Source organism: Artemia sp. Qi Xiang Cuo, chromosome 21 (genome assembly GCF_049724085.1).
Source record: "Artemia sp. Qi Xiang Cuo chromosome 21, ASM4972408v1, whole genome shotgun sequence".
NCBI lineage: Eukaryota > Metazoa > Arthropoda > Branchiopoda > Anostraca > Artemiidae > Artemia > Artemia sp. Qi Xiang Cuo.
The window spans coordinates 44,928,854-44,950,803 of NC_142814.1; the positions used below are offsets into that span (position 1 = coordinate 44,928,854).

General features: G+C 33.6%; 1 protein-coding gene across 3 annotated transcripts in view; it reads left to right on the forward strand.

Annotated features, from left to right (window-relative positions):
- Nucleotides 1–19,133, forward strand: part of LOC148939610 (uncharacterized) — a 101,734-nt gene extending 82,601 nt beyond the window's left edge. For all 3 annotated transcript variants that reach the window (XM_089106771.1, XM_089106772.1, XM_089106773.1), the window contains 3 exons: nucleotides 11,026–11,110; nucleotides 15,752–15,898; nucleotides 18,664–19,133. In XM_089106771.1, coding sequence (XP_088962897.1) covers nucleotides 11,026–11,110; nucleotides 15,752–15,898; nucleotides 18,664–18,869 — 438 coding nt within the window. In that variant the 3' untranslated portion in view covers nucleotides 18,870–19,133. The remainder of the gene's footprint in view (nucleotides 1–11,025; nucleotides 11,111–15,751; nucleotides 15,899–18,663) is intronic.
- Nucleotides 19,134–21,950: the final 2,817 nt, after the last annotated feature.

The window sequence follows — 21,950 nt, forward strand, 5'->3', positions numbered from 1 at the left end:
AACTTCAACAAAAACTCTAAGCTATGACTCTATGATAAAACTCTAAACTCTTAACTAAACTAAACTAGAACTCTAACAAAAACTCTAAACTATTACTCTAAGCTAAAAAACTCTAAATTCTTAACTATAACTAAACTAAACTTCAACTCTAACTATAACTCTAAGATAAGACTCTAATCTAAAACTATAAAATCTTAACTAAAACTTAACTAAACTAGAACTCTAACAAAACTCTAAGCTTCGACTCTATGCTAAAACTCTAAAATATTAAATATAAGAAAAATAAACTTCAAGTATATCTAAATATCATAGAAAAGTATCTACGGAATGTCACTAAACCAATTACTGCAACTACTATAAACTAGAACGTCAACAAAACCTGTAATCTGACACTCTAAGCTAAAAACACCCAACTCGTAGCCAAAAATAAAATGAACCCGTAATCAAACTCAAGATCAAAGTTGTGACTCTAAGCTAAAACAACAAAATCGTAACTCTTAATCAACTAAACTTCAACTTTAACAAAAACTCTAAGCTAAGACTCTAAGGTAAAACACTAAACTCTTAACTAAAACTAAACTAAACGAGAACTCTAACTAAAACTCAAAGGTAAAACATCAAACTCTTAACTAAAATTAAACTAAACTAGAACTCTAACAAAAACTCTAAGCTAAGACTCTAAGGTAAAACTCTAAACTCTTAACTAAAACTAAACTAAACTGGAACTCTAACAAAAACTCTAAGCTAAGACTCAGCTAAAACTCGAAACTCTTAACTAAAACTTAACCAAACTGTAACTTTATAAACTAGAACTCTAACAAAAACTCTAAGCTAAGACTCTAAGCTAAAACTCTAAACTCTTAACTATTACTAAACTAAAATTCAACTTTAACAAAAACTCTAATCTAAGACTCTAAGGTAAAACACTAAACTCTTAACTATAAGTAAACTAAAGTAGAACTCTATCTGAAACTCAAAGGTAAAACATCAAATTATTAAATAACATTAAACTAAAATAGAACTCTAACAAAAACTCTAAGCTAAGACTCTAAGGTAAAAATCTAAACTCTTAACTAAAACTAAACTAAACTAGAACTCTAACAAAAACTCTAAGCAAAGATTCAGCTAAAACTCAAAACTATTAACTAAAACTTAACCAAACTATAAATTTAAGTAAAACTCTAAACTATGACTCTAAGCTAAAACTCCAAATTCATAACTGCAACTAAACTAAACTTTAACTATAACTAAAACTCTAAGCTAAGAATCTATGGTTGAACTCTAAACTCTTAACTAAAACTAAATTAAACTAGAACTCTATATAAAACTAAGCTAAGACTGTAAGATAAAAACTCTAAACTCTTAAGTTAAACTAAACTAAACTATAACTCTAATTAAAACTCTAAGTCTAAGCTAAAACTCTAAACTAAAACTAAACTAAACTGGAACTTCAACAAAAACTCTAAACTAAGACTCTAAGTTAAAAATACTAAACTCTTAACTAAAACTAAACTAAGCTAAAACTCTAAGCTAAGACTCTAATCTAAAACTCTAAACTCTTGAGTAAAACTAAACTTTAACAAAAACTCTAAGCTAAGACTCTAAGCTAAAACTCTTAACTATAACTAAACTAAACTTCAGCTCTAACAAAAACTCTAAGCTAAGACTCTAAGCTAAAACTCTAAACTCTTAACTAAAACTAAACTAAACTAGAACTCTAACAAAAACTCTAAGCTAAGACTCTAAGCTAAAACTCTTAACTAAAACTAAACTAAACTAGAACTCTCATTAAAACTCTAAGTCTAAGCTAAAATTCTAAACTAAACTAGAACTTTAACAAAAAACTCTAAACTAAGACTCTAATCTAAAAACTCTTAACTAAAACTAAACTAAACTAGAACTCTAACAAAAACTCTAAGATAAGACTCTAAGCTAAAACTCTAAACTCTTTAACTAAAACTAAACTAAACTAGAACTCTAACAAAAACTCTAAGCTAAGACTCTAAGCTAAAACTCTAAACTCTTAACTAAAACTAAACTAGAAATATAATTAAAACTCTTAGTATAATATAAAACTTTAAACTAAACTAGAACTTCAACAAAAACACTATACTAAGACCCTAATCTAAAAACTCTAAATTCTTAACTAAAACTAAACTGAACTAGAACTCTAACAAAAACTCTAAGATAAGACTCTAAGCTAAAACTCTAAACTCTTAACTAAAACTAAACTAAAACTCTAAGCTAAGTCTCTAAGGTAAAACACCAAACTCTTAACTATAACTAAACTAAACTAGAACTCTAACAAAAACTCTAAGCTAAGACTCTAAGCTAAAACTCTAAACTCTTAACTATTACTAAACTAGAACTCTAACACAAACTATAAGCTAAGACTATAAGCTAAAACTCTAAACTCTTAACTAGAACTAAACTAAACTAGAACTCTAACAGAAACTCTAAGCTAAGACTCTAAGCTAAAAACTCGAGACTCTTAACTAAAACTAAACTGAACTATAACTCTAACACAAACTATAAGCTAAGACTCTAAGCTAAAAATCTAAACTCTTAACTAAAACTAAACTGAACTATAACTCTAACTAAAACTCTAAGCTATGACTCTAATGTAAAACTCCAAACTCTTAACTATAACTTTACTAAACTATAACTTTAACTAAAACTCCAAGCTATGACTCTAAGCTATAACTCCAAATTTTTAACTGTAACTAAACTGAACTAGAACTATAACTAAAACTCTAAGCTAAGACTCTATGGTAAAACTCTAAACTCTTAACTAAAACTAAACTAGAACTATAACTAAAACTCTAAGCTAAGACTCTAAGCTAAAAACTCTAAACTCTTAACTAAAACTAAACTAGAACTCTAACAAAAACTCTAAGCTAAGACTCTAAGCTAAAAAACTCTAAACTCTTAACTAAAACTAAATTAAACTAAAACTCTAAGCTAAGGCTCTAAGCTAAAACTCAACTTTAACAAAAACTCTAAGCTAAGACTCTAAGCTAAAACTCTAAACTCTTAAATATTACTAAACTAAACTTAAACTTTAACAAAAACTCCAATATAAGGCTCTAAGACAAAACTCTAAACTCTTAAATATTACTAAAATAGACTAAATGTTCGACAAGTACTATAAGTTAATACTCTAATCTAAAAACTCTAAACTCTTAACTAAAACTAAAATAAACTAAAACTCTAACAAAGACTCTAAGATATAACTCTAAACTCTTAACTATTACTAAACTCAAGTACAAATTTAAAAAAAAATCTAAGATACGACCCCAATATACGATTCAAAACTACGTCCTAAAACTGCAATACGCTAATACGTAAGCATAAAACATATAAAAAGAATCTCTGCTAAAAGCTCAAAACACGTAACTCTAACTAAAATAAACTAGAAATCTAACAAAAACAATAAACTACGAAACTAATCCAAAACTCTGAAGTATGAACTGAAACTAAACTAGAACTCTAACTAAAACTCTAAGCTAAGACTCTAAGGTAAAACACCAAACTCTTACGAGTAATTGATGATCTGTATGTTAATTACGACGTTGTTTGTCTCCAAGAACATTTACTGACTGCTTTTACCGAAAATTTTCTGAGACGAAGCAGTGATCACGTTGTTTTTGTGCGTCCAGCTAAAATTACGCGTGGTCGCCCTTCTGGCGGCTTAGCATGTGTTTTTAAGAAAAAATATTTCTGGTGCAAGTCCTGTGCTTTTCCAATCAGATGACACTTTTCTTGCGGTACGTCTTGGTAATGTGGTATTAATTAATGTGTATCTGCCATATAATGATCGTTCCATTCGTTCACTTCAGAATTTATCCTGTGCTTGTAATGGTCTTAAATCTTGAATTCAAAAGATATCGGATAATGGGTTGCATTTTGTTATTGCTGGTGATTTTAATACTGATCTGGCTTCTGATAATGTAAGGAATGGTCAGCTTTTTGATTCTCTCCCGGCTTATAAAATTGTTCAGAAGTCCCATGATTATACGTATATTCACCATTCAGGTAGTAAATCAGACATTGATCACGTAATTTGTTCTGCAGCTCTAGTCTACTCACCCGTTACGGTTCATTTTGACGAGAATGATCTTGATCACCTTCCACTGTTGTTTTGTTTATCTAAGTCTGTTGTTTGTTCTGGGAGTGTGTATAAGAGTAATGGGGTGCGTTCTAAATGGTTTTATAAGCCTGTTTGGAATGATGCGAATTTTTCTGTTTATCTTATAAATTTGGCTTCACTTTTAAGTACGATTTGTGTTCCTTATCAGCTTTTGCAGTGTAGTCAGAATTTTATTTATGCTAAATATGAAATAGACCGATATTATCTTTCTATCCTCTCTGCTATGAAAGAAGCTGAAAAAATTTCCGTCCCAGTTAAGCGAATCCGAAAAAATACTCAAAAGCCTCTTTGGTCACTTGAACCTAACCTTAAGGCCTGTAAAAATAAATCTAAATTTGGGCTAAAAATTTTGACTGATTGTGGTCGGACTAGGTCCGGTAATTTTTTTATTATTAAATAGAAAACTAAATTAGAATTTAAGAAGTATCCAAAAAGTGTCCAATACCGAGGGCTTCATTTTACATCTTCGCCTAAGGATTGGAGGATTGTAATTAATTCAAGTAAAACAGACGATTCTGATGTAAGTAGTGTTGATATTCCACTAAGTTCTTGGCATGCATATTATTCGAAGATTTTCTCCGTTTTGAATTATTCTGTTCATAAAAAGTTTGGTGAAGCGTTTGTTAAAATTGTCCCTAGATTTCTAAGTCAGCGCTTTGTTTTGCCTATATCGCGTTGTGAAGTTTTGAATGCTTTGAATCATCTGAAGTCGAAATCTATTGATGCTGAAGGTATCTCTAAAATGCATCTAACTCCCCAATGTGCTGAACTTGTGTCACATCTTGCGCTTTTGTTTCAAATGTGCTTGGCATCTTCTGTCGTCCCGGAAAGTCTTGTGTGTGGCAGCGTGTCTTCAATTTTAAAAAGAGGTAAACCGCCTACAGATTGCTCTTCTTACCGTCAAATTTCTGTTTCTTACAATATTAGCAAAGTCTTAGACTATATTCTTTTACCTAATCTAACTGGAAATATTTCTTTCTTTGGTGAAAATCAACTTGGTTTCAGACCTGGGGTGGGGTGCCCACATGCTCATCGTGTCCTTTCTTCTATTCTACTTTCTAATTCTTCTAAGGGTAAAGGCGTATATCTTTGTACACTTGATCTTTTAAAGGCTTTTGATTCTGTTGTTCATAACCAGCTTTTCTTTTCTTTGGCTTCTTCTGGTGTTAATTTTTCGGTTATTTACCTTCTACGGTTTTGGTGTTTAATTCTTACCTCCGCCTGAAATCTTCTCCAGAAACAACTATTAAAGTGCTTCGTGGTGTTAGGCAGGGAGGTGTTTTATCACCAACCCTGTTCAAAATTTGTATTTCTACTGTTCTGGAAAAGATCTCAGGTACTTATTTTTCTGGTTCTACTGATGTTTCTTACATTGCCTATGCTGATGACATTCTGTTGATTAGTCGTACTAAGTCTGCTCTTTCTGCGATGGTTTCCTTAGTTTCTCAGTCTTTCCTAAATATTGGTTTATCCCTGAATCTTGACAAGTGTGAATTCTTATCTTATAATCTGTCTTCGTCTACTCCTCTGGTATGTAATGAATTTTCTGTACTTTCTGTCTCTTCCTTTCAGTGGCTTGGTGTTACTGTTTCTAATTCTCTAGCTCTCTTTCGTAAACAGATTGTTGCTAATTCAGTAAGAAAAATTCAGTTCAGTTATACAAAAATTGTAGCAAACCGTGGAAAATATAACAGAAGAGCTCTTGGGCGCTTATTCACGACTTTTTCTGATCATTCTGTGCTTTATTTTTCGGGTGTTCATTCTGTTCTTAAGCTAAAGGATTTAAAAAAGATTAAAGTTAATTATTTCAAATCTTGCAAATTTCTTCTTTCTCTGCCGCCATGGACTAGAAATCGGTATCTAGTTAATAATTTTTTTGCTACGGATGTAACTCAAAAGCTCGGTGTCCTACACAAAAAGCTTTCTGCAGATGCATTTTGTAAACTTGGCCCTGACCACGGTCTTTTACAGTTCTTTTCGTATTTTAATTTAATTGATAGTGTTTGTTAAGTTTTTTTTTTGTTTTGTTTTTCTTTTCTATTATTATTTACTCCACTTGTACTACTTTTTGTTAGTTGTGGGTAATAAATGATTGATTGATTGATTGATTGATTAACTAAAACTAAACTAAACTAGAATTCTAACAAAAACTCTAAGCTAAGACTCTAAGCTAAAAAAATATAAAATAAAACTAAACGGAACTAAAAATCTAATATAGGAATAGAGGTTAATAAATATGAATATTAAATAAAACTATACTCTATTAGAATTTTAACAGAAACTAATAGTTAATACTCTAAACTAAAACACTAAATTCTTAACTAAAACTAAACTACAATCAAACTGAAGAACCAACTTTATGAAATTACTCTCAGTTAAAAACTTTAAACTCTTAACTGAAACTAAAATAAACTAGAACTCTAATAAAAACTCTAAGGTAAGACTCTAAGCTAAAAATTCTAAACTCTTAACTAAAACTAAACTAAACTATAACTCTAACTAAAACTCTAAGCTAAGACTCTCAGTTAAAACATAAAACTCTTAACTAAAACTAAACTAAACTAGAACTCTTAACTGAAACTCAAAGGTAATGAATCAAACTCTTAACAAAAATTAAACTAAACTAGAACTCTATCAAAAAAACTCTAAGCTAAGACTCTAAGCTAAAACTCTAAACTCTTAGCTAAAACTTAGTCAAACTAAAACTTTAAGTAAAACTCTAAGGTATGACTCTAAGCTAAAACTCTAAATTCTTAACTGTAACTAAACTAAACTTCAACTCTAACTAAAACTCTAAGCTAAGACTCTAAGGTAAAACTCTAAACTCTTAACTAAAACTAAACTAAACTAGAACTCTAACAAAAACTCTAAGCTAAGACTCTAATCTAAAACTAGAAACTCTTAACTAAAACTTAACCAAACTATTGCATGGTGTTGGAGCATTCAAAAAATCAGTATAGTAAAGTTATGGGTGAAAAGGATGGGTACTTCAAATTGTAAAATGGGTTTAGGACGGTCACTAAGAAAAGAACTTGTTCATAAATGCCTTTGAAAAGTATTGCTTGGTGTTGGAACATTCAAAAAGCTGTAAAGTAAAGTTGTGTGTGAAAAGGATGGGTACTTCAATTTGTAAAATGGGTTTAGGACGGTCACTAAGAAAAGAACTTGTTCTGAAATGCCTTTGAATAGTATTGCTTGGTGTTGTAACATTCAAAAAGCTGTAAAGGATGGGTACTTCAATTTGTAAAATGGGTTTAGGAAGGACATTAAGAAAGTAACGAGCTCTGAAATGGTCTTTGAAAAGTTTTTTTTGGTGTTGTGGTAACCAAAAAGCTGTAAAGTAAAGATTTGGATGAAAAAGATAAGTACTTCAAGTTGAAAAATGGGCTTAGGAGGGATATTAAGAAAGGAACTTGTTCTGAAATGATATAATAAAGCCTTAAAAAACTATTAAAAAATCGTGGCTCCGGGGGTTCTTGTGGGGGCGGGGGAGGGCCTGTGGGGGTCTGGGGGCTCTTGAGGGCCTGGTGGCCCTTTGGGAGCCCGGGGGACCTTTGGGGACCAGGGGCTTTCTTCGGGCGTGGGGTAGGGGGATCGGAGCCTTTTGGGTCGGGGTAGGGGGATCGGGGCCCTTTGGGGTTGGGTATGGGACCTCACAACACTGTTCAAATGGAACTTGTGTATTATAACGACCACACTCAAAACCTCTTCTAAAACATCTTCTAAAATCATCTTTTAAAATGTCTCTAACTGTTTCGCCGAAATAGTTCCCTAAAATGTCTAAAACGGTTTCGCCCAAATAACCCCTAAACGCAATTTCTGCGTGTTCCTTTTGTTTTTTGGCATCTCTGCGCTGTCACATTTGAAATTGCTGGGAAACCCTTTCACGCGTTAATCTCTTCATCGCTAAGTTCAAAACATTCGCCCGGAAACAATTCTCCTGGTCGAACTCCAAAGATATTAATAAACTTCGTCCCGGAAACAATTCTCCTTGGAAACAATAAATTAATTCCCCTTTCGTGAATCAATAATTCCGGAAACAATTCTCCTGGTCGAACTCCAAAGATATTAATAAACTTCGTCCCGGAGACAATTCTCCTTGGAAACAATAAATTAATTCCCCTTTCGTGAATAAATAATTCCGGAAACAATTCTCCTGGTCGAACTCCAAAGATATTAATAAACTTCGTCCCGGAGACAATTCTCCTTGGAAACAATAAAATAATTCCCCTTTCGTGAATCAATAATTCCCCTTAGAAATAATAAATTAGTTCCCCTTTCGTGTCAAATCAATCAACCATGACATCATCTGTCACACGTGATCTAACTGTTTCCTATTTCTGGACACCTTGACATTCGCCTCGAGCGTGCACTTGGCCAAAACATCAGCAAATCGACCTTGGAAAAAGAGGTCATTGATCCCCATTAACCACGTGTTCTCCCTAGGGACTCTATGCCCATATTTGGTGTGCTGACAGAGTTAGACTAAATTGTAGATGGCAGCAGGGGTGAGGGACACGAGTATAAGATAGCTTTCTACTCTTAACACTTGTTAATACTACTAGCCATCTTATATTATAAGATAATAATGTAGCTGAGCCCTTCAGAAGTTGATTCGATTAACTCTACTTATTGTCTATCTTACGATTTGAGACTTCTTAAGACTACTAACCGTCTTATGTTGTAGAATAATAATACACTATATTTTTCCTGTTCACAAGTTGAGTCGATGAAGTCTACTTTCCAACTATCTTACAACTTCAGACTTTTTAATACTACTAACCATCTTATATTGTAGTATATAATAATGTAGTTGAGCCCTTCAGAAGTTGATTCAGTTAACTCTATTTTCTGACTATCTTACGACTTAAGACTTCTTAAGACTACAATAGTTCTATATTGCAGAATAATAATATATTTCAGCTGTTCAGAAGTTGACTCGATTAAGTATGCCTTCTAAAACTATTACGACTCAAGACTACTAATCGTCTTATATTGTAGAATAATATTTTACCTGTTCACAAGTTGAGTCAATGAAGTCTACTTTCCAACTATCTTACAGCTTCAGACTTTTTAATACTGCTCACCATCTTATATTGAGGGATAATAATGTAGTTGAGCCCTTCAGAAGTTGATTCAGTTAACTCTACTTTCTGACTATCTTACGACTTAAGACTTCTTAAGACTACAATAGTTCTATATTGTTGAATAATAATATATTTCAGCTGTTCAGAAGTTGACTCGATTAAGTATGCCTTCTAAAAATATTACGACTCAAGACTACTAATCGTCTTATATTGTAGAATAATATTTTACCTGTTCACAAGTTGAGTCAATGAAGTCTACTTTCCAACTATCTTACAACTTCAGACTTTTTAATACTACTAACCATCTTATATTGTAGTATATAATAATGTAGTTGAGCCCTTCAGAAGTTGATTCAGTTAACTCTATTTTCTGACTATCTTACGACTTAAGACTTCTTAAGACTACAATAGTTCTATATTGTAGAATAATAATATATTTCAGCTGTTCAGAAGTTGACTCGATTAAGTATGCCTTCTAAAAATATTACGACTCAAGACTACTTCAGACTACTAATCGTCTTATATTGTAGAATAATATTTTACCTGTTCACAAGTTGAGTCAATGAAGTCTACTTTCCAACTATCTTACAACTTCAGACTTTTTAATACTGCTAACCATCTTATATTGAGGGATAATAATGTAGTTGAGCCCTTCAGAAGTTGATTCAGTTAACTCTACTTTCTGACTATCTTACGACTTAAGACTTCTTAAGACTACAAAAGTCTTATATTGTAGAATCATGATATATTTGAGCTGTTCAGAAGTTGACTCGATTAAGTATGCCTTCTAACCATCCTACGGCTTAAGACTTGTTAATATTATCAACTGTGTTATGTTGTGGAATAATAATATATTTGAGCTGTTCAGAAGTTGAGTGGATTAAGTACGCTTTCTAACCATTTAACGACTTAAAACTTGTTAAGACCACTAACTGTTTGATTTTGTAGGATAATAATATATTTGAGCTGTTCAGTAGCCGAGTCGATTAAGTAACTGTAAAATAAATGCAACGATTTTAACATAAAGCACATACCCAATAAATTTGCGGGGGGTGGGAGTTGGGGGCAATTTTCCCATGAATAGGTTCAGTGTTAATATATCATTAATGGTTGTATTATCTTCATCGTTAAAATGGTAAAGTGTGCGGCATTGGACTTACAGTCGTACCGGCGGTGCTGATCTCCGTTTCATGGCCCTTCTGCCAAGAATTGCGATGAGGTGTTGGGGCCAGTCGCCTTGTGCTTTTGCACACCCATCCTGTTTACCTTCCCCGGATTTCTTCACGTACTCAAATAGAGCCGGGTTGTCTCTGGTTGAGCTTAAAGAGTCAAGCCACTGACCCCCGTCACAAACCAAATAACCAACAACACTAAGACTCGAACAGCTGTCCTAGTCCTAGTGACATCCTAGGACAGTCCTAGTGACTGTCATAGTGACAGCTGTCCTAGTGACATTTGTCCTAGTGACATCCCAGGACAGTCCTAGTGACTGTCCTAGTGACAGCTGTCCAGCTGTCCTCACGGACAAAGCATTTCAAGTCTAGCGTGCTAACCAATTTCTAGAACAGACAAATTCAGAATGGCTTGCTTATAAATAGTTTCGAGGAGAACGGGGAGCAAATACACCCAGGCTTAAGTCTCAAAGGAAAATGTTTGTCGCTTCCATTCTCCAGGGTGCTCCTTGGCAGTGCCCATAATAACCATGAAGTAGTGATTTTTACTGCTCATAATCTTTCTCTTTACTAATCTAAAGCTGTTTACATGCTAAAATAGATTTTTCTGCTTTAGGATACTCCGATTCAACAGATAGGACAACAGAAGAAACTTCCCCCCTCTGCGTTGAAGAAGAACTTGGATGTAACATATGATAGAGGTTTGATTTTTTATTATTTTTTTTCTTTTTTTTGTTTTTTTTTTGTTTTTTTTTTAATTTCATCCCCCTTTTAAGGCTAGAATTATATTAAAATTTTTGCCAGTCGTTTTAGGAAATTTTCTCCCAATTCTAATGCTAGAATTATATTGACAGAGTTGCCAGTCATCCAGTCGTCTAAATCCCTTCTCCCCTTTTTTAATGCTAGAATTATATTGACAGAGTTGCCATTGGGTTTAGGAATTTCCCTCCCCTTTTTTAATGCTTGAATTATATTGACAGGGTTGCCAGTGGGTTTAGGAATTTCCTCCTTTTTTAACGCTAGAGGTATATTGACAGATTTTCCTGTCTTTTTAGGAAATTTCCTCCCCTTATTTAGTGCTAGAATTATATTGACAGGGTCGCCATTCATTTTAGCAGATTCCCTCCCCTTTTTAATGCTAGAATTATATTGACAGAGTTGCCATTGGGTTTAGGAATTTCCCTCCCCTTTTTTAATGCTTGAATTATATTGACAGGGTTGCCAGTGGGTTTAGGAATTTCCTCCCCTTATTTAGTGCTAGAATTATATTGACAGGATCGCCATTCATTTTAGCAGATTCCCTCCCCTTTTTAATGCTAGAATTATATTGACAGTGTTGCCATGGGGTTTAGGAATTTCCCTCCCCTTTTTTAATGCTTGAATTATATTGACAGGGTTGCCAGTGGGTTTAGGAATTTCCTCCTTTTTTTAACGCTAGAGCTATATTGACAGATTTTCCAGTCTTTGTAGGAAATTTCCTCCCCTTATTTAGTGCTAGAATTATATTGACAGGGTCGCCATTCATTTTAGCAAATTCCCTCCCCTTTTAATGCTAGAATTATATTGACAGAGTTGCCATTGGGTTTAGGAATTTCCCTCCTTTTTTAATGCTTGAATTATATTGACAGGGTGGCCAGTGGGTTTAGGAATTTCCTCCTTTTTTAACGCTAGAGCTATATTGACAGATTTTCCAGTCTTTTTAGGAAATTTCCTCCCCTTATTTAGTGCTAGAATTATATTGACAGGGTCGCCATTCATTTTAGCAAATTCCCTCCCCTTTTTAATGCTAGAATTATATTGACAGTGTTGCCATTGGGTTTAGGAATTTCACTCCCCTTTTTTAATGCTTGAATTATATTGACAGGGTTGCCAGTGGGTTTAGGAATTTCCTCCTTTTTTTAACGCTAGAGCTATATTGACAGATTTTCCAGTCTTTTTAGGAAATTTCCTCCCCTTATTTAGTGCTAGAATTATATTGACAGGGTTCCCATTCATTTTAGCAAATTCCCTCTCATTTTTAATGCTAGAATTATATTGACAGTGTTGCCATTGGGTTTAGGAATTTCCCTCCCCTTTTTTAATGCTTGAATTATATTGACAGGGTTGCCAGTGGGTTTAGGAATTTCCTCCTTTTTTTAACGCTAGAGCTATATTGACAGATTTTCCAGTCTTTGTAGGAAATTTCCTCCCCTTATTTAGTGCTAGAATTATATTGACAGGGTCGCCATTCATTTTAGCAAATTCCTCCCCTTTTTAATGCTAGAATTATATTGACAGAGTTGCCATTGGGTTTAGGAATTTCCCTCCTTTTTTTAATGCTTGAATTATATTGACAGGGTTGCCAGTGGGTTTAGGAATTTCCTCCTTTTTTTAACGCTAGAGCTATATTGACAGATTTTCCAGTCTTTGTAGGAAATTTCCTCCCCTTATTTAGTGCTAGAATTATATTGACAGGGTCGCCATTCATTTTAGCAAATTCCCTCCCCTTTTTAATGCTAGAATTATATTGACAGTGTTGCCATTGGGTTTAGGAATTTCCCTCCCCTTTTTTAATGCTTGAATTATATTGACAGGGTGGCCAGTGGGTTTAGGAATTTCCTCCTTTTTTAAAGCTAGAGCTATATTTACAGAATTTCCAGTCTTTTTATGAAATTTACTCCCCTTATTTAGTGCTAGAATTATATTGACAGGATCGCCATTCATTTTAGCAAATTTCCTCCCCTTTTTAATGCTAGAATTATATTGACAGTGTTGCCATTGGGTTTAGGAATTTCCCTCCCCTTTTTTAATGCTTGAATTATATTGACAGGGTTGCCAGTGGGTTTAGGAATTTCCTCCTTTTTTAACGCTAGAGCTATATTGACAGATTTTCCTGTCTTTTTAGGAAATTTCCTCCCCTTATTTAGTGCTAGAATTATATTGACAGGGTCGCCATTCATTTTAGCAAATTCCCTCCCTTTTTAATGCTAGAATTATATTGACAGAGTTGCCATTGGGTTTAGGAATTTCCCTCCCCTTTTTAATGCTTGAATTATATTGACAGGGTTGCCAGTGGGTTTAGGAATTTCCTCCTTTTTTAACGCTAGAGCTATATTGACAGATTTTCCTGTCTTTTTAGGAAATTTCCTCCCCTTATTTAGTGCTAGAATTATATTGACAGGATCGCCATTCATTTTAGCAGATTCCCTCCCCTTTTTAATGCTAGAATTATATTGACAGAGTTGCCATTGGGTTTAGGAATTTCCCTCCCCTTTTTTAATGCTTGAATTATATTGACAGGGTTGCCAGTGGGTTTAGGTATTTCCTCCTTTTTTTAACGATAGAGCTCTATTGACAGATTTTCCAGTCTTTTTAGGAAATTTACTCCCCTTATTTAGTGCTAGAATTATATTGACAGGATCGCCATTCATTTTAGCAGATTCCCTCTCCTTTTTAATGCTAGAATTATATTGACAGAGTTGCCATGGGGTTTAGGAATTTCCCTCCCCTTTTTTAATGCTTGAATTATATTGACAGGGTTGCCAGTGGGTTTAGGTATTTCCTCCTTTTTTTAACGCTAGAGCTATATTGACAGATTTTCCAGTCTTTTTAGGAAATTTCCTCCCCTTATTTAGTGCTAGAATTATATTGACAGGGTCGCCATTCATTTTAGCAAATTCCCTCCCCTTTTTAATGCTAGAATTATATTGACAGGGTTAACAGTGGGCTTAGGAAATTTCTTCCCTTTTCTTACAGCTAGAATAATATTGCCAGGGCTGCCAGTGGTTTTAGGAAATTCTCCCTCCTTTTTTAATGCTAGAATTATATTGACATGGTTACCAGTGGTTTTAGGAAATCCCCCCTCACCTTTTTTCAATGCTAGAATTATTGACAGATTTTCCAGTCTCTTTAGGAAATTTCCTCCCCTTATTTAATGCTAGAATTAAATTGAAAGGGTCGCTATTCATTTTATGAAATTTCCTCCCCTTTTTTCAATGCTAGGATTATATTGACAGGGCTGCCTGTGGTTTTAGGAAGTTTCCTCTCTTTTTTTAAAGCTAGAATTATATTGCCAAGGCTGTCAGTGGTTTTAGGAATTCCCTCCTCCTATTTTTTAATGCTAGAATTATATTGACAGGGTTGCCAGTGGTTTTAGGAATTCCCTCCTCCTATTTTTAATGCTAGAATTATATTGACAGGGTTGTCAAGGGTTTTAGAAATTTACCTCCCCTTTATTAATGCTAGCACTATATTGGCTGGTTTGCCAGTCGTTTTGGGAAAAAGATTGTTGGCCGAATCGTCAAGAAGTCTTGAGAGCGGAGGCAAAAAAAGACCATAGATTAATATCTAGGGCTTAATTTTTGTTTTTGAATTTGTTCAGTTATATTTTTTTCTGATCTGTCTTCGTTTTTGCTTTTTTCTACCTTTTTTTAGTATGTTGGCACATGGGCGCTTCAAAATGCAGAGAAAGGTTTGTTACATGTTTTCCAGAGAAATTTTTAAGGATACTTTTAGTATTACTGACTGTTCTACCGGCAGTATGTCGAACAATTCAACATGCTGAAATCAGTGTCAGCTAGGCTCTGATGAGGGTCGAACTATGATTTGGCTGTCCAGTGGAAAAAGCTTTGTGATGAGTTCAAAATTTTTCTTTGCCATCCCGCAAAATTTTGTTTCAAAACTAACCAAAGCTTATTTAAGCTCACATTGAGGTTTTAAATTCGCCCCGTAAGATGAGTTGTGACGAAAGCTCATTTTTGCTTAGGTAGTTTGATTTTAAAAAAAACGATTCTTTGTGTTGTCGAATATTTGGTTTTATTCTCTTTTGATGCTAAGTTGAAGTATCTCATTTTTTGGCTCGATAAAATTACATTTAAAATTAACCAAAGCTTATTTAAGCTCGCCTTCTTACAAGCCGATTTTATGATGGAAGCCAATTTTAGCTTCATTAGCTCGATTGAAAAGGAGTTTTTTTTTTTCATTTCGAAAGTTCGGTTCCAATCTGTTCTGATTCCACGTCGAAATAACACGTTTTTCTGTCCGATAAAATGATATTACAACATATTAATTAAGCACCTTGTAGATAAATCGACTCACCAAACAAGTTGAGTTGTGATAGAAGCCGATTGTTGCTGCGACTGCCCGTTCTTTAAGTTGTTAAATATTCAATCCGATTCAAATTCGATTCTAAGTTGAAAAATTTTGTTTTTTTTTTCCGTTGAAATTGTGTTACAAAAGATGTCCTGAAAAGATTGAAACTTCAAATGAGTTTTAACTCAATCGAACGACAAAAAAAAAATAAAATAAATGAAAGTTGAATACGAGTTTAGCTTATTTTATTTTGTGTCCCTTATATATTACAGATAGTCCACTATCAGATTCACTCACACCTAAGAAGAAGGTAGGATTCCAATCTAACCCAGACAACTATGGAATTGATGACTTAGACTCTGGAGATGAGACTGATGACGATACAAGGCCAAAGAAGACTGTTCCTGAATGGGCTAAAGGTAACACGATTCTTTCTTATTCCTTTAGTTTCGTTAGTAGTCTCTTTAGTTTTTCGAGTTTATTTGCTATTAATTCTCTTAGTTTCATCATTTTTGTCATTCGTTTTATATTAATTCCATTAGTTTCATCAGTTCCTCCCATTCATGTTATATTAATTCTTTACTCCTCTCATTTATTTTTATTAATTCTTTTTGTTTTCATTGTTCCTTTCACTCATTTTATATAATTTCTCTTAGTTTTTTATTCCTCCTATTCATTTTATTATACTAATCATTTTAGTTTTTTAGTCCTTATCATTCATTTTATGTTAATTGTTTCAGTCTTGCCTATTCCTCTCATTTATTTTGTATTAATTCTTTTTGTTTCCTTTGTTCCTCCATTACATTTTATATTAATTGTTTCAGTTTTGTTTATTCCTTTCATTTTTTTTATCCTTCTAGTATCTTTAGTTCCTCTCATTCATTTTATTATATTAATTTTTATTGTCCCTACCGTTCATTTTATATTAATTCTTCTAGTTTATCAGTTCCAGTCATTTTATAATTGCTCTTTGAGTTTTTTTGGTTCATCCCATTTATTTTATATTAAAACTCTTTAAGCTCAGTCGGTACATCCCGTATACTTATGTTTTTTTTTGTTTTTTTTTAACTTTGTTAGCTATGCCGTTTTTGAAGTAGAATAGCTTTATTGAGATCATGGCTTTCCAAAGCCGAAAGTATGATCGACTATGCTTTTCCTTACTTTTTCAAGCCTCTACTTAGACAGATTTTTGAATCGTCACGAGGGTTTTGGCTAAGCTTGGCTAGTTTATTAGTGAGTTCTAATCAGCGGATTTTCACAGTCTTGTACAGTGTTGCCATATGCAATGCATAATTTGGTGCTGTCGTAAAAGCGAAAATCTATTGAAAGCATCAGTTTTGAGCGAAAGTTTTAAAGTTTATAAGCAAATTTTGCCTTGAAAAATGCATTGATTTAAAGGATTCAATTTGCAACCACGTCAAAAAGTGACAATATGTCACAGATGCACTTCATCAGGCAATACTGGTCCTGGAGTAACTAGGACAATGTCCTAATTAGCCGGATGTCAGCCAAAAATTATTATGAACTAGTTCAAGGTTTGTTTTGCACATCTAGCTTTGAATTGGTCTTTTCTGATATTCTTTTTCTTCTTCCTGATGTTTCAAAACAATAACTATATGAAGTGCATACGAGAGTTGGCGACGCAGCTCAGTTTACTCCATGTGCAGTCTGTGGTCAAATTCTTGCTCCATCAGACTTGAAACACCATAAAGTCTCACACACTTAGATAATGATTTTCCTGGTTTAAATTAGCGTTTGTGCTATAATCATAGATATTTTATGTGAATAAATACCAGATAATTTAGAAAAAGTATGCAGATTCGAGCATGTTCTAATTAGACAATGTCCTAGCCGCCCAGCATGCTCCGAGGTGAAGGAATCTGGTGGTTTACACCTGGTGACTGCACATTCATCACTGGGTCTTAAAAGTTCTATACTCGCCATTAAAGATTTTTGAAACATCAATTTAAATCTCTCTTCATAACACTGCCTCTTTGCGTACCCGCAATGACACATTTTTAGCGGACTACGGTGGGCTTATGGGAAACTATTGCTGTGATGTACTGGGAACTTCCCAGTCAGCGCTTAATGATGGGTGTCATTTTTGAAGGAACTTTGCTACTCAAGGCCGCATCCAGGGGGGGGGTTACCTGGTTTGACCCCCCCCCCGAAATTTTTGACCGAGTCGAAAATAAGTCGAAAATTAGTAAAACCTAGGTAAAAATCAGTAAAATCAGTCGAAAACTGATTCAAAAATTAGTAAATCCCCCCCCCCCCCCGAAAAAAATTCCTCGATCCGCCCTTGTCGCTACTGTTTGTATATATACTTCTGCTGTATAGAGTACCATAATCCTTCAAGGTTTGGTACTTGTGTGTAAATTTTTAGATGGAGATCTTGCCAAAAACTAATGATTTATGTGAAAATCAAAGGGTTAAATAGGTGACAGAGTCATCTTTGTTCCTTTGAAAGTTTCATCTTTCAGTTTGTCCTTGTGAAAGTTTCACCGATTCAGTAAGAATTGGTGTCCATTTTCTTGTATTTAAATTTAAAGTATTCTGTTTCTTTAAAGAAGGGGGAAAGGGCTCAAGTTACTTCGATTCAGAATTTTGGAGAATATTCTGGAGTTAACGTGGGTTTTGAGTTGAATGGAACGTATTTTAAAAAGTTGTGCTTGTTTAGGGAAAAACTTGAAATGACTAAAGAAAATAAAAGTAAGCATGAAAAAATAAAATTTAAATTTAAAAAAGTGAAAATATCAAAGAAATTCACGAAAACTGAGAAAGGGTATTATGGGTCATTGTATTTATATTTCACGGTAATTCTTTTATGCTAACCTAATGAAAGCGTTTTTCTTTATATTGCAGTGGCATTTAGTCATGAGAAATGGGGAGAGAGGGGTAAAATGTATTTTTTGAAGCCTGGGTGGACAATTTTTTCTTCTTTTTTCAATCAAGAACGCCAAAAAAGGGTATTTTATATGAAAATTCAGAAAAAAATATTCAAAATCTAGGGTACGGGGGGGGGGCAAATTTCCTTTTTGACGTAACAGAATCATTTGGTCTAAAAAGTGTAGAAGACTAGACGCTATTCACGAGGCACTTCTGTATTTAATTTGAAATTACTACAGGCTGCGGTGCAAAATGCTAGGGTTTTTTTATGAATAAATAGATGTATTTTTTTCAGGTCGAAAATTAAAGGAGGCACTTTTGAAACAGTCCCTTTCAGCACAGGATCTAAATTCAATCTTTCCACCAGAGGAATTGCTAATACTGCCACCGGATTTGTCGAAAATATTTCCGGTTACCAAGAAACGATTCAATAAAAGAACATCAAGTGCAATTTGGGATACCCCACCAGGAAACATAAGCCTGAACGCTTCAAGAAGATGAAGCCTCGGCATTTTCGTGTAATCCTACATTGCCAATCGAAAATTTTTAGTCTTTCGATAATTTTTTAAACTACAATAAAAATAGAAGACTTTGAAATTTAAAAATTATTATATTCTAAGCGTACACTTTAGTATATTCCATGTGTTTGCTCTTTAGTTTAATAGAAGGAAATTTCTAGAAACTTTGTTATTCAATTTTTGCTTATCCTTTTTGTAAAGACTAGTGTATATGCATCTGTTCAATAAATTGATAAAATTGGTCAATTCCAAAGGATGTTTTATTGTATACCAAATTTGAATTTTAGCTTGCAAGTTTACCTTTAAGCACCTTTACATCTATAATATTCAAGTGAAAGTCGTAAGAGGTATAATTATTAGGAGGTATAATTATTAGGAGGTATAACAATCGTCCTAGCTGAGTTACAAGTGCGCTTGACTTGAGACCCTTTGTCCGAGAGGACATGGGTTCGAGTCCTGGTGTAGCTGGTTACTTGGTTTAAAACTCAAATGATTTTTCTGTCAAACGGCTTACACGGTCATTGTGATCAGTGGCAGTTCTGTCATAATAATCTTGTACACGAAAATGAAGTTTTTCTTAAAAAGAAATTATTTTATTTTTAAAATTATTTCTTTAGAATTACAAAAAGTTTTTAGCCACATCAGTTTCCTTTAAAATTAGCCATTAAACAACTCTATATGATGCTCCAGTGCCAAGTGCCGGTGCCATTGGCATCTGAGGAAGAAAACAAGAAAAAAAATGCCATACAGGCAGAATATCTTTGCAGCCACTTTCCTTGATTTTCAAGCCAAGAGACGATAAGTTTTCTATACAGAGGTTTCGGACAAGGCGGTTCTAATAATGTACTGTTTGTTTTGATCTGACTCTATTTTTAGGAGTAATGGGCTATTGTAGTTTTTACTAAAGGACGTGATCGTCTCTTACTAGGTTGATAGCTACTGCTGCAACCCGGATAAAAGATAAGGCACTAAACATATAAAAAATCCCAGCCATAGCCCTCGCTATACAAATTTTCATGTTGACTCGAAATATCACAAAACAGAGTCAAGCTAAAACCTAAAACACTGAAATATCCAACTATCTGTAAAAATAAATAAATAATTTATGTATAGATTATTTGGTTGTTTAATTATAAAATAATTTCGGTTTGAACGGGGGTCAGTGGTGTTACTCTGTAAGCTCAACCAGAGTCAATCCAGCTCTAAATGGGTACCTGGACATTTCTGGAGAAGGTAAACAAGAAGTTTGCGCAAAAGGACAGGATGGCTGGCCAACTATTCCCCCTTGTAATTCCTAAAATAGAGTGAAGAATGGCCATGAAACGGAGATGAGCACCGTCGGTAGGGATTGTAAAATCCAAATCCGTATTTTTACCTTCATTAATAAACCACAGAATAGTCTTATCACTGATGCGAAGAAAGTAAAGGTTTCAGCAGCTTTTGCTTGAAGACATGCGCACTGTTTTATGAGCTGTATACAAGAATGAAGCCATATTGTACAGCAATAAACTGGAATTCGTAAAGCCATAAACTGGATTTTTCATTTTTAAATGCGTTCTAAGAGCAGATTGGCTATACATGACTTTTGATACTATACGAAAAAACATAAAAATTATTAAGAAACCGAAACGAGGATGATTTTCAGCCCGTAGAAAAGAGGAAAAAAAGGAGAAAAATACAAAAATTTAGAAAAAATTTATTGGTTCTTTATATTCTTTTTTCGTACTTTTTAACTCACAGAAGAATAAATCTGCCAAGAGCTGTTTCGTTCGAAATCATAGCATTTATAATTATTAGCATGTTAACGGCCGTCTAGGTGAGTGGTTAATGCTGTTAACTTGAGACCCTTTATCTGAGAGGACAGGGGTTCGATTCCTCATGTGGCTGGTTATTTTAGGAGGTATAATTATTAATAAACTACTGAAGAGTCCATCAATGATGGGAAGAAAGAAAAAGGTTTCAGAAGCTTTAGCGTGAAAACAATGCGCACTGTTTTATTAGCTATTTTGCATAATGAAGCCGTTTTTAAAGATTTGTCCTTTTTAAATCACCAAATATGTTCTAAGACCACATTGGCTATACATGACGCTTGATAAACTACGAAAAAAAACTATACAAAATAATAAAACTAATAATAGATTTTAAGGATAAAAATTATAATAAACCTAAAAACTATTAGGAAACCAAAAACAAGGCTGGCAATATTAAAATTTATTTCTTACAGTTATTATTCCTGAGTAAACTATTGCTATTGTTATAGATGACAAATATTTATCTGGATGGCAAATGTCTAAAAGTGTTTATCTTGACATCCATTTTAACTCTTGACTCTCTCAGTTTTTTTCAATTTAGCAAGAAATTGCCATGAAACTCCTTTAAATAGAATATATGTTGTTGAGAGAAGCAATATCCGTAGTTTATTATAACCCAGATAGCATCCCAGCCTAACTTTTGTGTAATTTGTAGGATGTATCTTCGGCCATTTTTTCCCTTTTTTGTGTCACCTAGGGTGAGAAAGTGGTCTCCAGACAAACGTTCTTTCATATTTTACAGAAATATCGAATAATATTTACAGATATATATTTACATCTGTTAATAATATATTATAAACAGAAACATCTCCTTACAATATACTTTACAGAAATATCAGATTACAATAGAGGCATTTACAGTAGTGTCAGTCACCAAAAAAGAATAAAAAGGGAGAAAAAATATATATATATATATATATATATAAAAAATTGCTGGTATCTTCATTTTTTCGTACTTTTTAACTCATGCTTTACTATAAATTATGAGAGGTCGGAACAATATGTAGAATCTTGAATCCTAAATTATGAAAGGTTGCTACTCGATTATTCAAACTAGTCTTGGATTTCCGGCTCATGTAGAGATCTCAATGATTTAAGCAAACCCGGAACGAACTTTTCTTTCATCTTTAAAACTGAGGAGCTCGACTGTGGAAATACGGAAGGTGTTATGTGACATATCAGTCAAGAATGAGTTATAAATCGATTCCACTAAAACCAGGGACGCTCGATCGATCGGTTTAATCAGAATGCAC